The 12,853-nt window shown below is 34.2% G+C and overlaps 1 protein-coding gene across 1 annotated transcript; it reads left to right on the forward strand.

Annotated features, from left to right (window-relative positions):
• The first annotated feature begins 212 nt into the window (after positions 1 to 212).
• On the forward strand, positions 213 to 6,802 carry LOC127137126 (subtilisin-like protease SBT2.6). Its single transcript, XM_051063614.1, has 11 exons — positions 213 to 588; positions 1,284 to 1,503; positions 1,625 to 1,769; positions 1,890 to 2,284; positions 2,423 to 2,518; positions 2,617 to 2,689; positions 2,866 to 3,151; positions 3,890 to 4,215; positions 4,384 to 4,651; positions 4,847 to 5,128; positions 6,092 to 6,802. Exons 2-11 carry the CDS (start codon positions 1,325 to 1,327, stop codon positions 6,496 to 6,498), a joined length of 2,457 nt encoding a protein of 818 aa, XP_050919571.1. The 5' UTR covers positions 213 to 588; positions 1,284 to 1,324; the 3' UTR covers positions 6,499 to 6,802.
• Positions 6,803 to 12,853: the final 6,051 nt, after the last annotated feature.

A 12,853-nucleotide genomic window follows, 5' to 3' on the forward strand; every position in this document is an offset into this window, starting at 1 on the left:
TTATAGGAGAGAAATTATGAAAACAAGCTATGTATTGAAATAAATTTAAGTTAATTGGATCTCAAATAGTAACAATAATATTCGTTATACATGGATGATGATGATTCACATGTGGGATACAAGATCGATCTAGTATTTATTTTATTTATAAATTAAAATATAAAAAAAAACATTACTCCTATTATGGATGGATTCCAAATATAAAATAAAAGAATCCCTCCACCATCTCACAACAACCTCTCACTCACTCCTCCTTCATTTCACTCCCTCTCCTTTACTATCCATCAATGGCAACAACAAAAGCTAACCGTTAGATCTCTTCACTCAAAACTCATCCATCCCATTTCAATATCGTTCGCGTTAATCAACCTTTCTCTTTCTCTTTCTCTTTCATAATAATAATATAACTATTTTCTCTTTTTCTTCCACTCCACGATTCTTTGCTTCCACTTTTTCTCATCTTCTTTATTCTTCTTCTTCTCCATTTATCTTCAAACTTCACTTTCAGTCTTTGATTCACACTCGTTTTTCAGTTTCACCTCCACGCGCTTTTCTTCACTTCATGTGACTCCGATCGAATCCTCGCCGGTAAGTAACGTACATGCTCACTTAATTATCAACTAACTTTCATCGCTTCATTTCAGTTTCTCCTAAACAAGAATTAGCCTTATTAGCTAACTTGTTTTATCATATAATTATCATCATTATCGTCACGAGTGTTTTTAGTTAAGTCTAACCGATCCATAATATGAACTTTCATAGCTAATCTTTCACCAGATTATGAAGAGTTTTTTGTTTCTTAGAATCCGAGGGTTAGAAATGTTATAATATTATTATAGTTTATTAATGTTAATACTATTATTTTCACTTACTTTAATTGCATCTATGCTTGACGTTCTTTGCTAACTTTTCCTGTAAAATGAAGTTATAGAATTATGAAATTATTCGCCATAATGTGAAATTATGAATGCCATAAATGTTCTATCCAGTACTACACTTTGTTGGATAGAACATTACGGTGAAAGTTGATTGATGTAGCCGACTTCATTTAATGGGATAAAACTTGGTTGTTGTTGTTATTATGACTGTAGTTTTATCTTAATACCCGAATGGAATGGGAAAGATTCTTTGAAACTTTCAGGAACAGTATTTTGGAATAAGAAAGCATTTTTTTTGTTTTTGATTAATTTATGATTTTTGTTATAATAAATTACTGATATTGTGCAATTTTTATTTTTGTTTGGAGTATTGATTACTGTAACTGTGTGGAAATGATGAAACAGGTCTTAAACACTATTGAGGTTGGTTGATCGGTTGATGAGAAATGAGGTTGTTGGTGGAGTTTGGATGTGTATTTATGATTCTATTTGGTATTGTGTTATATGGTGAGGCAGAGGTTTATATAGTAACTGTTGAAGGTGAGCCTATTATAAGTTATACTGGTGGTGTTGATGGGTTTGAAGCCACTGCTGTGGAATCTGATGAGAAGATTGATACCACAAGGTATGATTTTTGCAGATATTTTTCGCAGTTTTGTAATGTTTTTGCGTACGATGAATTGAGAACTGGATATTGATTTGTGTTGTTATTGGAAATATTTGTGTTTCTTTGAATTTTCTTCCAGTGAGTTGGTGACTTCCTATGCTCGGCACCTTGAGAATAGACATGATATGCTTCTGGGGCTTTTGTTCGACCAAGGGACATATACGAAACTCTATAGCTATAGACATCTTATAAATGGATTTGCGGTTCATCTTTCGCCAGAACAGGTGATGTTTTGTGTTGTATCATCTTTCTTTACTATAATGTTGTTGAGACTAATGAGGTTGAATTTTTAAATCCATTTCTGCACTCTGATTTCGTTACCTTATATAATCTTACATTAGTAGGTAGAAACTCTTAGACATGCTCCTGGTGTGAAATCTGTTGAGAGGGACTGGAAAGTGAGGAGACTTACAACACATACTCCGCAGTTTTTAGGGCTTCCAACCAGTGTTTGGCCAACGGGAGGAGGCTGTGATAGGGCTGGAGAGGACATCGTGATTGGATTTGTGGACTCTGGGATATATCCTCATCACCCGAGTTTTGCTACACATAATACTGAACCTTATGGACCACTTCCAAAATATAGAGGAAAATGTGAAGTTGATCCTAAGACTAAAAGAAGTTTCTGTAATGGAAAGATTATTGGAGCACAACATTTTGCTCAAGCTGCAATAGCTTCTGGAACATTTAATCCTTCAATTGATTTTGCGTCTCCTCTGGATGGAGATGGCCATGGAAGGTTAGATCCTTTTCGCACTTTATTAACCTCTTCACTTCAAATCCTTGGGATGCCCTCTTTATAGTGAGTCCAATGCTTGACATAAAAGAGCAGTTCTTTTAATTTTTCCACGGTTCTTATTGCATCTTCATCCGGCAGTCATACAGCCTCTATTGCAGCTGGAAGAAATGGAATTCCTGTGAGGTTGCATGGACATGAATTTGGGAAAGCAAGTGGAATGGCTCCCCGTGCCAGGTGAGGAATAATACTCTAATCGTTCATTATTTGATTGGAAACTTTTTATGCATTTCTGTATGTTTCTTTAAACACATGATGTAATTTTTTTCTTTCAGGATTGCTGTGTACAAAGCACTCTATAGGCTGTTTGGAGGATTTGTTGCAGATGTAGTTGCTGCAATTGATCAGGTATATATGATATATGTCAGTGTTTCATCTGAAATGTTTTATCATCCAACAGCATATTTAGGCCAAACATGTATTGTAATCTTGTTGGCTCATTGACTCTGGATGTAAAACTATAATTTTTTACTCCTTCATTGATATATTGCAAGATGTGTAATTTTTCAAATTTGAGTCAACAGGCTGTACACGATGGAGTGGATATACTCAGCCTTTCAGTTGGACCAAATGGCCCGCCAGCAGCCACCAAAACCACGTTTTTGAATCCTTTTGACGCTACACTTCTAGGGGCTGTGAAAGCTGGAGTGTTTGTCGCACAGGCTGCGGGGAATGGTGGCCCTTTTCCTAAGTCATTGGTTTCATATAGTCCGTGGATAGTATCTGTAGCAGCTGCAATCGATGATCGTAGATATAAAAACCATCTGTTTCTTGGAAATGGAAAAATCTTAGCAGGACTTGGGTTGTCACGTGAGTTTCCAACTTCATTCTATGTTTCTTGGGATTTATTTTTCTTGATCATGGACGGGCTCTAGGATACATGGTTTGATGATTTTGGTGGAATTTTATTTGAATCTGGTGAAAATATGGAAACAATTGTCTATTCAAGTAAAAAGAGAGTAAAGGAAAAAGAAAGAACTAGGAGATATGTATTTTTAACTTCAATGCTTTACTTGATTCTTTCAAAGTTTGCGCCATGAGAAGAAAATCAAAACAGAAAGCAAGAAAAAACAGTTATAATTTTTTCTTCTGCAGATTGCATCAACTAGTTCTGAGTGTTGATTATCATCATCATCTTGGGACTAAGACTTCAAAAAATAGAACTTTTATTTAGTTCATTTCATTATTGTTTGTAGTAGTTTGAAAAAAAAGCATATACTAGTTCTAGCTTTAACTGTATTAATTTGTTGTATATTTCCTCAATTGATGTTTATCTTATTATATCGTGATCCGAACTGTTGACTAGAAATTTGCTTTTAGTGGTCTTAGGCATTATCTGTATAACTGTGTGCAACTTAGGGTTCAGCTAAGAATGCTATGGCGCTGGTGACAAAACGAGTTCGTTAGTTCATTCTATAGTTAACATGGGTTAGGTGTTCTGTAAATTTCATGCTTTAGCACCATGACATATTTATGGTTGTCAACAATTCATTTGTCGTCTTCTCGTTTCCCTGTATGCTAATTTTTGTTGTTAGTGGTTTTATGCAGCTTCTACACATTTAAACCAAACATACACATTAGTTGCTGCAAATGATGTGCTTCTAGATTCTTCAGTTATGAAATACAGCCCAACAGATTGCCAGAGACCAGAAGTCTTAAACAAAAACTTGATAAAGGGGAAAATTCTTCTCTGCGGCTATTCTTACAACTTTGTTGTTGGTACTGCATCAATTAAGAAAGTCTCGGAAACAGCAAAGGCTCTCGGAGCAGTTGGATTTGTTCTCTGTGTAGAAAATGCTTCTCCTGGAACAAGATTTGATCCAGTCCCTGTTGGTCTTCCTGGTATTCTAATCACAGATGTCAGCAAGTCAAAGGTATTTGACTCACTTTTGATATATAATTAACTACCGATCTAGCCGCTTCCTTAAAGTGAAACTACTGTTTAAATCTTCTCTTCATATGTTTTTGTTTGTACATTTTTATGATCATGTAATATGTATGGTAATAGAGTGATTTGGAACGTCCGAATCCTAATTTTTCAGGAATTGATAGATTATTATAATATCTCCACGTCAAGAGACTGGACTGGAAGAGTGAAGAGTTTCAAAGGCACAGGTAAAATTGAGGATGGTTTGAGGCCTATTATGCATAAATCCGCACCACAGGTGGCTTTATTCTCTGCTAGAGGGCCAAATATAAAGGATTTCAGCTTCCAAGAAGCAGATCTTCTCAAACCAGATATATTAGCTCCGGGTTCATTGATTTGGGGTGCTTGGTCTCTAAACGGAACTGATGAGGCAAATTATGATGGTAAGCATTGGTTTGACTAAGTTGTCTCTTAATTGTTTAGTTTGGAAAATTCATCCTGTTACCAAAATTTGGACCTAAGTAAAAGAAGTTTCAAATCATTATGCTAATATATAAAGAATTTATCTTCTTTTGGCTATGTTTATAAAAGGATTCATCAATAACGAGACCAAGAACCATTCATTTTTGCTTGCGCAGGAGAGGGATTTGCCATGATATCTGGGACTAGCATGGCTGCACCTCACATTGCTGGAATCGCTGCTCTTATAAAGCAGAAACATCCACGTTGGAGCCCTGCTGCCATTAAATCGGCCTTGCTTACCACATCAACAACTCTTGACAGAGCAGGAAACCCAATTCTAGCACAGCAATATTCTGAAACAGAAGCTGTGAAGCTGGTCAGAGCCACTCCTTTTGATTATGGGAATGGACATGTGAATCCAAGAGAAGCCTTGGACCCTGGGCTCATCTTTGATGCAGGTTCGATTGTTTTCTCCTTCTAATTTAACTATTTTTCTTGTCTTAGTCATAGTTACTCGTAACAGTGTGTGGTTTATTACCTATATTCTTCCATAATGTATGTTAGACATAGTGCTAACTAGAAAAATCAAAATGAATATATTACAGAAACTGTTTCTAACAAAAAAAGTATTATAGTGATTGAAATGTAAATATGAATATATTACGAAGACAAAGAAGGTGTTTAAGTGTGGTGTACAGCTTATATTTACTCATAAGTTGCTAGTCGGTCAAGCGGAGCAAATGGAGATGAAAGCTCAATGAGGCGAAGTGGATAATTTAAACTCAAATTTTAATATGTAACTCTAATCAGCTATTAATCGAAATCACAACATTTGCTCTCTATCAAAGATGTAGGCACAATCAACAGAGTTTTGAGATCTAATAATGTCTCTTTAACTCTTTTATTGGTTTCTCTATAGAATTTAAGCTTGCCATTTCTCAACGTTAAGTCTTGATTTAAATAGCTAGCTACTCTCAAGGGATTTTGTTCTTTTACAGTGAACATATTTATCTTTCAGAGGTATCCTCATTTAAATTAGTCACTAAATATGTTTGAATATGGCTTGAACTTGTTTGTCTTCGGCTTTACTGCATAATTTACTAAAAGGATGTGTTCGGGAAATAATTTATTGTCTATGCAAAGGAAGAAAAGACTCTTAGAACAGAAATCAGTATAGAAGATTAAAGAAACTAAAGTAAAAGACAATGAACAGGATCAATCTTTGCTAATGCAATTTGCCCAATGGTGTCTACCTCTTCCTTTTTAGAGCGGCTATAATTCCGTTTTAAGTCTGTGACAAATTAGGGTTGTACTAATACTACGACTCAGCCTACAATAAATTCACCATGTATATGAGCCATACTCAAGGACGACCAAAATATTTTAAACTTCTTACTTAATTTTGCTAAACATTTTTGCAGGCTACTTGGACTATTTAGGGTTCTTATGCACAACACCCGGCATTGATGTTCATGAGATAAAGAAATACACAAACTCACCATGTAACAAAACCATGGGTCACCCATATAATTTAAACACTCCGTCAATTACAGTTTCACATCTTGTGAGAACTCAAATTATAACTCGCAGAGTCACAAATGTTGCTAAACAAGAAACCTATGTGATGACTGCTAGAATGCAACCAGCAGTCGCCATTGAAGTAAACCCTCCAGCAATGACAATCAAAGCCGGTGCATCGCGTAAGTTTACCGTGACACTTACTGTTCGATCGGTGACAGGAACATATAGTTTTGGAGAGGTTTTAATGAAGGGAAGCAGAGGACACAAAGTGAGAATCCCTGTTCTGGCCAATGGATACTCAAGATAGGCTAGTTTGGCCATTGTAATATTCTTTGTAACTTGTGGGAATAAGGTATGTTTTACTAGATTTATTCATTAATATATGTAATGTTAAATATATGTAAAGGTTGATAGGTGTAAAAGGAGAGACTTCTAGTTTCCACATTTTGAATTTTGCTAAGATCATCTAGTGATAAGTTAAATTTCTTCTTTTTCAAAGATTTTCATGTATCTTCAATCCACTTTCTCCCACAATTACTTGATTACAACAGGTTGTAACTTGTGAAACACGAAAATAATCAAGAATATGACATATGGTATCCATTTGTAGAGATTCATTCATTCCTTCTTTGTTTGTGTGACAAATTTGCAGAAAATATTTAACTAAATTTAAGGCATAAATCAAGTATTAATATTTGTTAGATCTATTAGCTTCTACTCACATTAATTGTGAGTTGGGTCTGAATTCAGACCTGCCATAATATTAAAATTTCAGTGAACACTTTCATTGAGATTGTGATTTTCTCTGACTTGTATCTTTGAATTGTTAGATCCGTTGATAATCTTATTATTTCTATTGATATAGAAATCAATAATAGAACTTTAAAATGATCCCTGAGTCGATAACCCATATAAGAATTCAACCGGATAATAAAAGCGGAAGTATACTTGAATTTGTCATTGTGAATGACAGAAGGTTTGAATCTCCTCTGATGGGGATGAAGAGAGAATTTTTCTGATGACTCGTTTTTAGGTTGTATATAAATGGGGACCATAACCCTTATAAATAACCTTAGGGTTATTTTTTAGTTTTAAATATTCTAATTTGCTCCCTCATCAAATTAGATATTGATTTATGGTATCTACACAATAATCTCATATTTCATGATATCATATTTAATATCGATTAGACCACTGCAGTTTTGACTCGTTAAATAATGATCCTAACACATGCAATATTATATTTGTGATCCAAAAATTCTGACAATCTTCCACTAGTCACATATGTAACTTTACACATGTGTTAGACTTTATGAGCTCAAAGTTTGCCATTATATTCTTTAAGCATATCCAAAGTATCTCGTCCGTTAGTCGTGTAAGTATACAGAATCAAAGTGATTTTCGTTGTATCAATCATAACTAAACCCTTCAATGATCACTAATAGTGACACAAACTAAATGACATAGATTCATCATGAAATGTGCAGCATGAAAATCACATGAAGTTGATATGTATATGTTGATTTTCAGCTTATCCTACTTTACTCTAGTGAGATCATTCAATAAATTTATTATATAAAATGTAAACTGCTAAATATCAAACTTTATTAATGGGAAAATATCCAAAATCATAGTATGTATACATAATACCAAACACATAACATAAAATTCATAATCGACTAACTCCCATTAAACCAAAATCTTCAAGAACAAGTGTTACAAGAACCAATATCTTTGCGGAGATCCACTAGAGAAATGAGAAATGTTATTTCGGATGATTACATAGTCTTTCTCCAGCAACGACCAAGTCTGAAAAACCTTCTGAATTTTACCATTTTTCAAATAGTTTTCAATCCGTTCACCAGCAACGACCAAGTCTGAAAAACCTGAAGAAGCAATTCCCACCATTCTATCCAGATACGACCCCTAAAGAGTACCTATGAACATATCAATAAGCTCTCTTTCCAAAAGAGGAGGTTGAACCCTGGAAGTCAACTCTCTTCATCTTTATGCATAGTCTTTGAATGATTCATCAACTTCCTGGGTCAAACTCGACACCAAACACATGTCGGCAACATCCAACCCAAGGCACCAGAACCTTCAATAGCTTTCATCTTTTCCTCCAGAACACAGAATTTCTTCTCCACCTCAGCAGTCGGTGGACCAAAGGCATCATAGATTGAATCAACTTTCGAAATGAAAAAATCATCCCGATGATCATCCATCTCAGGATGGGCTCCCCCATTGACATGGATGTTGAAAGTAGGACCAACATTTTTATTTACGAGACCTCCTTCAGGAGGTGTCTGAGTCACAATTGCTGTACCGATACCCCCTAACTGATTCACTAGAAGGGTTATAGAAGGAATTGCAGTAGTAACCCCTAGATTGGACTGTCGTATTTCTTCCTGGCACCTAGCCATAACTTGTATAACTTCCATAAGTTGGCCCATTTGGGCCCTCATAATGAGCATATCTTCCTTTATAGCATCTTGATTATGTTCGAATTGATTCATGAGTAGCTTTTGGTTGTTGCGAGTGTTGTAAGAATGTCAAGAAGTTAGTTTGACGGTAGCAGATTATCTGACAAAAGGCCAAGTGAAAGTGAGTTTCATTGGTCTTGTCTTTATGAAATGCACAATGATGCATGCGTGCAAAAAAAAGTTTTTTATTATGATTTCTAGGGAATCCTGAGATTTATCTATTGTTACGAGTAATCGTAGAGCATATAAGTAGAGACAGAAGATAATGCTAATAAATGAAAAAACTCATTTTAGTCATGGAAGAATAAAGAGTATAAATACAACTCAGAAATATGCTCAATGAGCTACAATATGATCAGCCTGAAACCTCTCAAATATAACCCTATAAACAGATATAAAATGAAAGACAACCCATGAAGTGTTGTGCGGAAACATAACAGCATAAGCCTCCTTCAGCAGCCCGGATAGACCTTCAAGTGCATGGATGATGTTCAATATAATCAAAAGTAAGGATTGTTTGTTATCGTATCCATAGAGACTGGTGCGATATTACTAACGGTTTGACAATTAGTATTGTTTCAAGTTAAAGTTCACGGAATGGTTTGATTAAAGTAAAACAGAATGTAAAATAAGCGGAATTGAATAAATTAAAGTTTACTAATATGAAAGCTTGATGGGATTGGATTTTCTCTACCGTACTCATATGCATATTACTGATTACTTCTGCAAAACTTGATACTCATTCTTATCTTCACATACCACTCACAATAACGCGTATGTCTACACGATTATTGAGATTTCAACCAGTTTGTTTAATCGAAGATTTCTCAATCTATTAACGCGTAAACGCGTATGTCTACATGATATTTATTTGTGAATATTAAACCCTAATTTGATGTCTCGCAATTAGTGTTTAAACGATTCTTATCTTAAATCAAGATCCGAACGTATTTCTCAATCACAATTTGTATCCAATGGTTTAATCAATATAACGAAGATAGAATCGATAATGATGAATAACAAGATTATATTCAAAGCATAATCAATAAATATACATACGGTTACGGTAGATTCTTTCCAATCCCAACAAGAGAAGGAGTTTAGCTAGCCATTGTCATGGTAACTTGATACAAAAAGAAGGATTGGAGATGAATGTGCATCAACAATGATTTCTCGATTCTTGATGTGTATCCAGCTCGATCCTTATTATCCTTCTCTCACTTAAGCTATTAATCACTGAGCCTTTTAATCGGTTATTTTTTATTTTAAAATTTGATCAAAACATGTATGTTTTTTAGAAGTTTATTTCGTGTTGATCATTTTAGTGCATTCATTTTATTTTTTCGAGCATTTTCACGCACGCTTTTTTATTCATTTTGAGTCCTTTTATTTTTATCTTTTTGTCAAAATGTTGTAACAATCTAATAAGATTAACTGCATTTTCATTTTGATTTTATCTCGATTATTTTAAATTATTTTATTTTATTTTATTTATTTTATTTTATTTTAAGCTCTCTAAAGGGGTATTTTGGTTTTTCTTTTTAAAAGAAAAAATGTTTATAATCCTAGTATCCACTACATAATATTTCATTGGGTAGTGAGGTAATAGTCCATTTTGAAAAACACCACGCGACACATATATTGAGGTTGGAAGTCTCAGTTTCAAAAATTGTTAACAACCACACATGAGGCCAATTGGGAGAACACACTCGTCCACTTTATTAACTCGCTCTCTCTCACTTTGCTTCTAAATAAAAATGGGATAGAGGGCTATTTATGAAGCTCCACACGGACACTCCAGCAGGGGGACCAACTGAATTTCTCTTACTCTCTCTAATGGAAACATGTTGAAGGGGGAAAGGCCCACTCACATTTTGCAAGGACTAGTGATCCTTCTCTCTCTGAAGAAAATCACTAAAATAGAGTTTATTTGATTCTCTTTTTAAAAAAAAACATTGTTCACGCAATGCAGAGACACAACAATAACGCCACACTACTGCTACCACCAACAAAATATTTTGACGACATATCGCATCTCCTTCTTCTCATCCACAACAGAGACCATAAATATACTTCATTTTCTTCACCTTTCCATAACAAAAAATAACAACCATTTTTTTCTTCTTCTATATAAGCATTTTAAAACCTTCACACAATATAAACAAAATTTCCTTTAAAAAAATGAAATAACTTGCAACACCTCTTTCTACACAAACTCCACTCCATAACTCAACAAAACACTTCCTTTTTTCAACAACAAACTATATAAACAATCCATAAACACAAAACCAAAATTCTATATTCAACCACCTTAACATCCTTCTCCCTTATCTTCTTCAACCTTCAAACATTAACCATATAACAAGCTTCACTTGCTACAACATCCATCTCCAAACAACCATGTAAGCAAACACACACCATGAGATTTCATCCGAAATACCATCATCGCTACAAATCTTCACCACCTTTTCACTTTTCAAAACCAAAACATAACATGAAAAAGATGATGCATTACACCATAACTTTCTCAACAACACCACATCTCTCAAACTTACAACCAACACGAACCAACTCCTCATTCCGCAAGCAGTGAAAAACGTAACAAATTTCCTTTCTATCCCCTTATATTTTATTCAACAACCACTAAAACTATAACAACTGATTGCCAAGAACCACAACTCACAATCACAAGTGTGTCATGTTAAAGTGAAGCTCCACACATATCTTCACTCCACCGCTGTCATGATACTCAGTTCTTGTTAAAATGACTACCTTAACTTCAATACTCTTTAAAGTATCACCCAACATATATGTTTGACTCACTACATTCCATGGATTACTCCCAACATTTCTTTCTTCTCAAACCACATAACCTACATCTCAAAAACTCCTTCATACGCAAGTTGCACCACACATCAAGCTTTACCTCATACACAACAACACAACTTATTGAGTTTCGGTGTCGTTTCAGTATTTTTTGCTTCGATCTTATTTGCACCCGATTATTGATATGTTGTGGTGTTTATTTATGTTCATATTGTGTTGATTTTGATTTGGTTATTATTTACATGTTTATGTTGCATTGAGTTAAGAGAGAAGATGGATAGTGATAATATTGTTTCATTATTGGCTACTACTGAGTTGTTATTTTGAATTTTGTACCTTTATTATCGCATTGTTATTTTTTATATATTATTCAAAGCCATAATTTGACAACTAGAGGGTCATGGTGGAGTAGTTAAGACTTTGGTCTCCCAAGCAACATGACTAAGGTTTAATTCTTGGTGCCCTTTATTTCTTATTTATTTTGTTTGTTTTGCATTCTTTTCCATTTTTAATGTATTTCTCATATATATTTATGGTTGTATTTTCTTATCAGCAAAAGGACCATGGGGGAGTGATTGAAGCTTCATTCCTCCCAACCCCCATCTCCTGGATTTAACACTTTGGTGCCACTGTTTCTTTTATTTTGTTGATTTTCCACTTTTTTTTTCCAGTTTTCCATCTTTTATTTTGATTTATTTTACATTTTTTAACTCATCTAAATTGTTTTTATTTCTAATTTTTGTGACACATATTTCTTGTTTTTGACATTACATTTGCAATTTTATTTTTGTATTTATTTTTTCCATTTATTTTATTTCGATTACGGTCATTATAAATATGTCATATTAATGATTAATACAATGCAACACTTGTGGATTTTTGTCCCATTTCCTTTGAATCTTTTCATTGCTAAACATCGGATTTTAATCTGTGGATTCGACATTTCCCATGTCGTTATCCCACCGACTATTTTATCGATACATTGATTGTATTTCGCTGCGTTTTAACCCTTTACATACGACATTTTCATTGTTATCAATATGTACAAACCGGCTTTGAGCTCATTATTTAGGGTTTTGCTTGCGCTTCTCATATTCCATTTTTCATTGCACGTCCTTGCGTTACATGACCTTGATTCACATACGCTTCAGATTTACTTCTTTTGATTTAATTACTATGAACGCTTGTTTGTACATATGATGTCATGTTTCTATCCCTGATTCACGTGGCTTACTCTTGGGCTTTCTTACAATTAGCTTTTGATCAAGATCAATTTAGTTTTTAAAATTCCATTAATTTCAAACCATGTTCAAAACCAAACCAACACAATGTTAAAACCTTTTTTCAAATAAT

The sequence above is a fragment of the Lathyrus oleraceus genome, chromosome 1, assembly GCF_024323335.1.
Source record: "Lathyrus oleraceus cultivar Zhongwan6 chromosome 1, CAAS_Psat_ZW6_1.0, whole genome shotgun sequence".
In the NCBI taxonomy this organism is placed as follows: domain Eukaryota; kingdom Viridiplantae; phylum Streptophyta; class Magnoliopsida; order Fabales; family Fabaceae; genus Lathyrus; species Lathyrus oleraceus.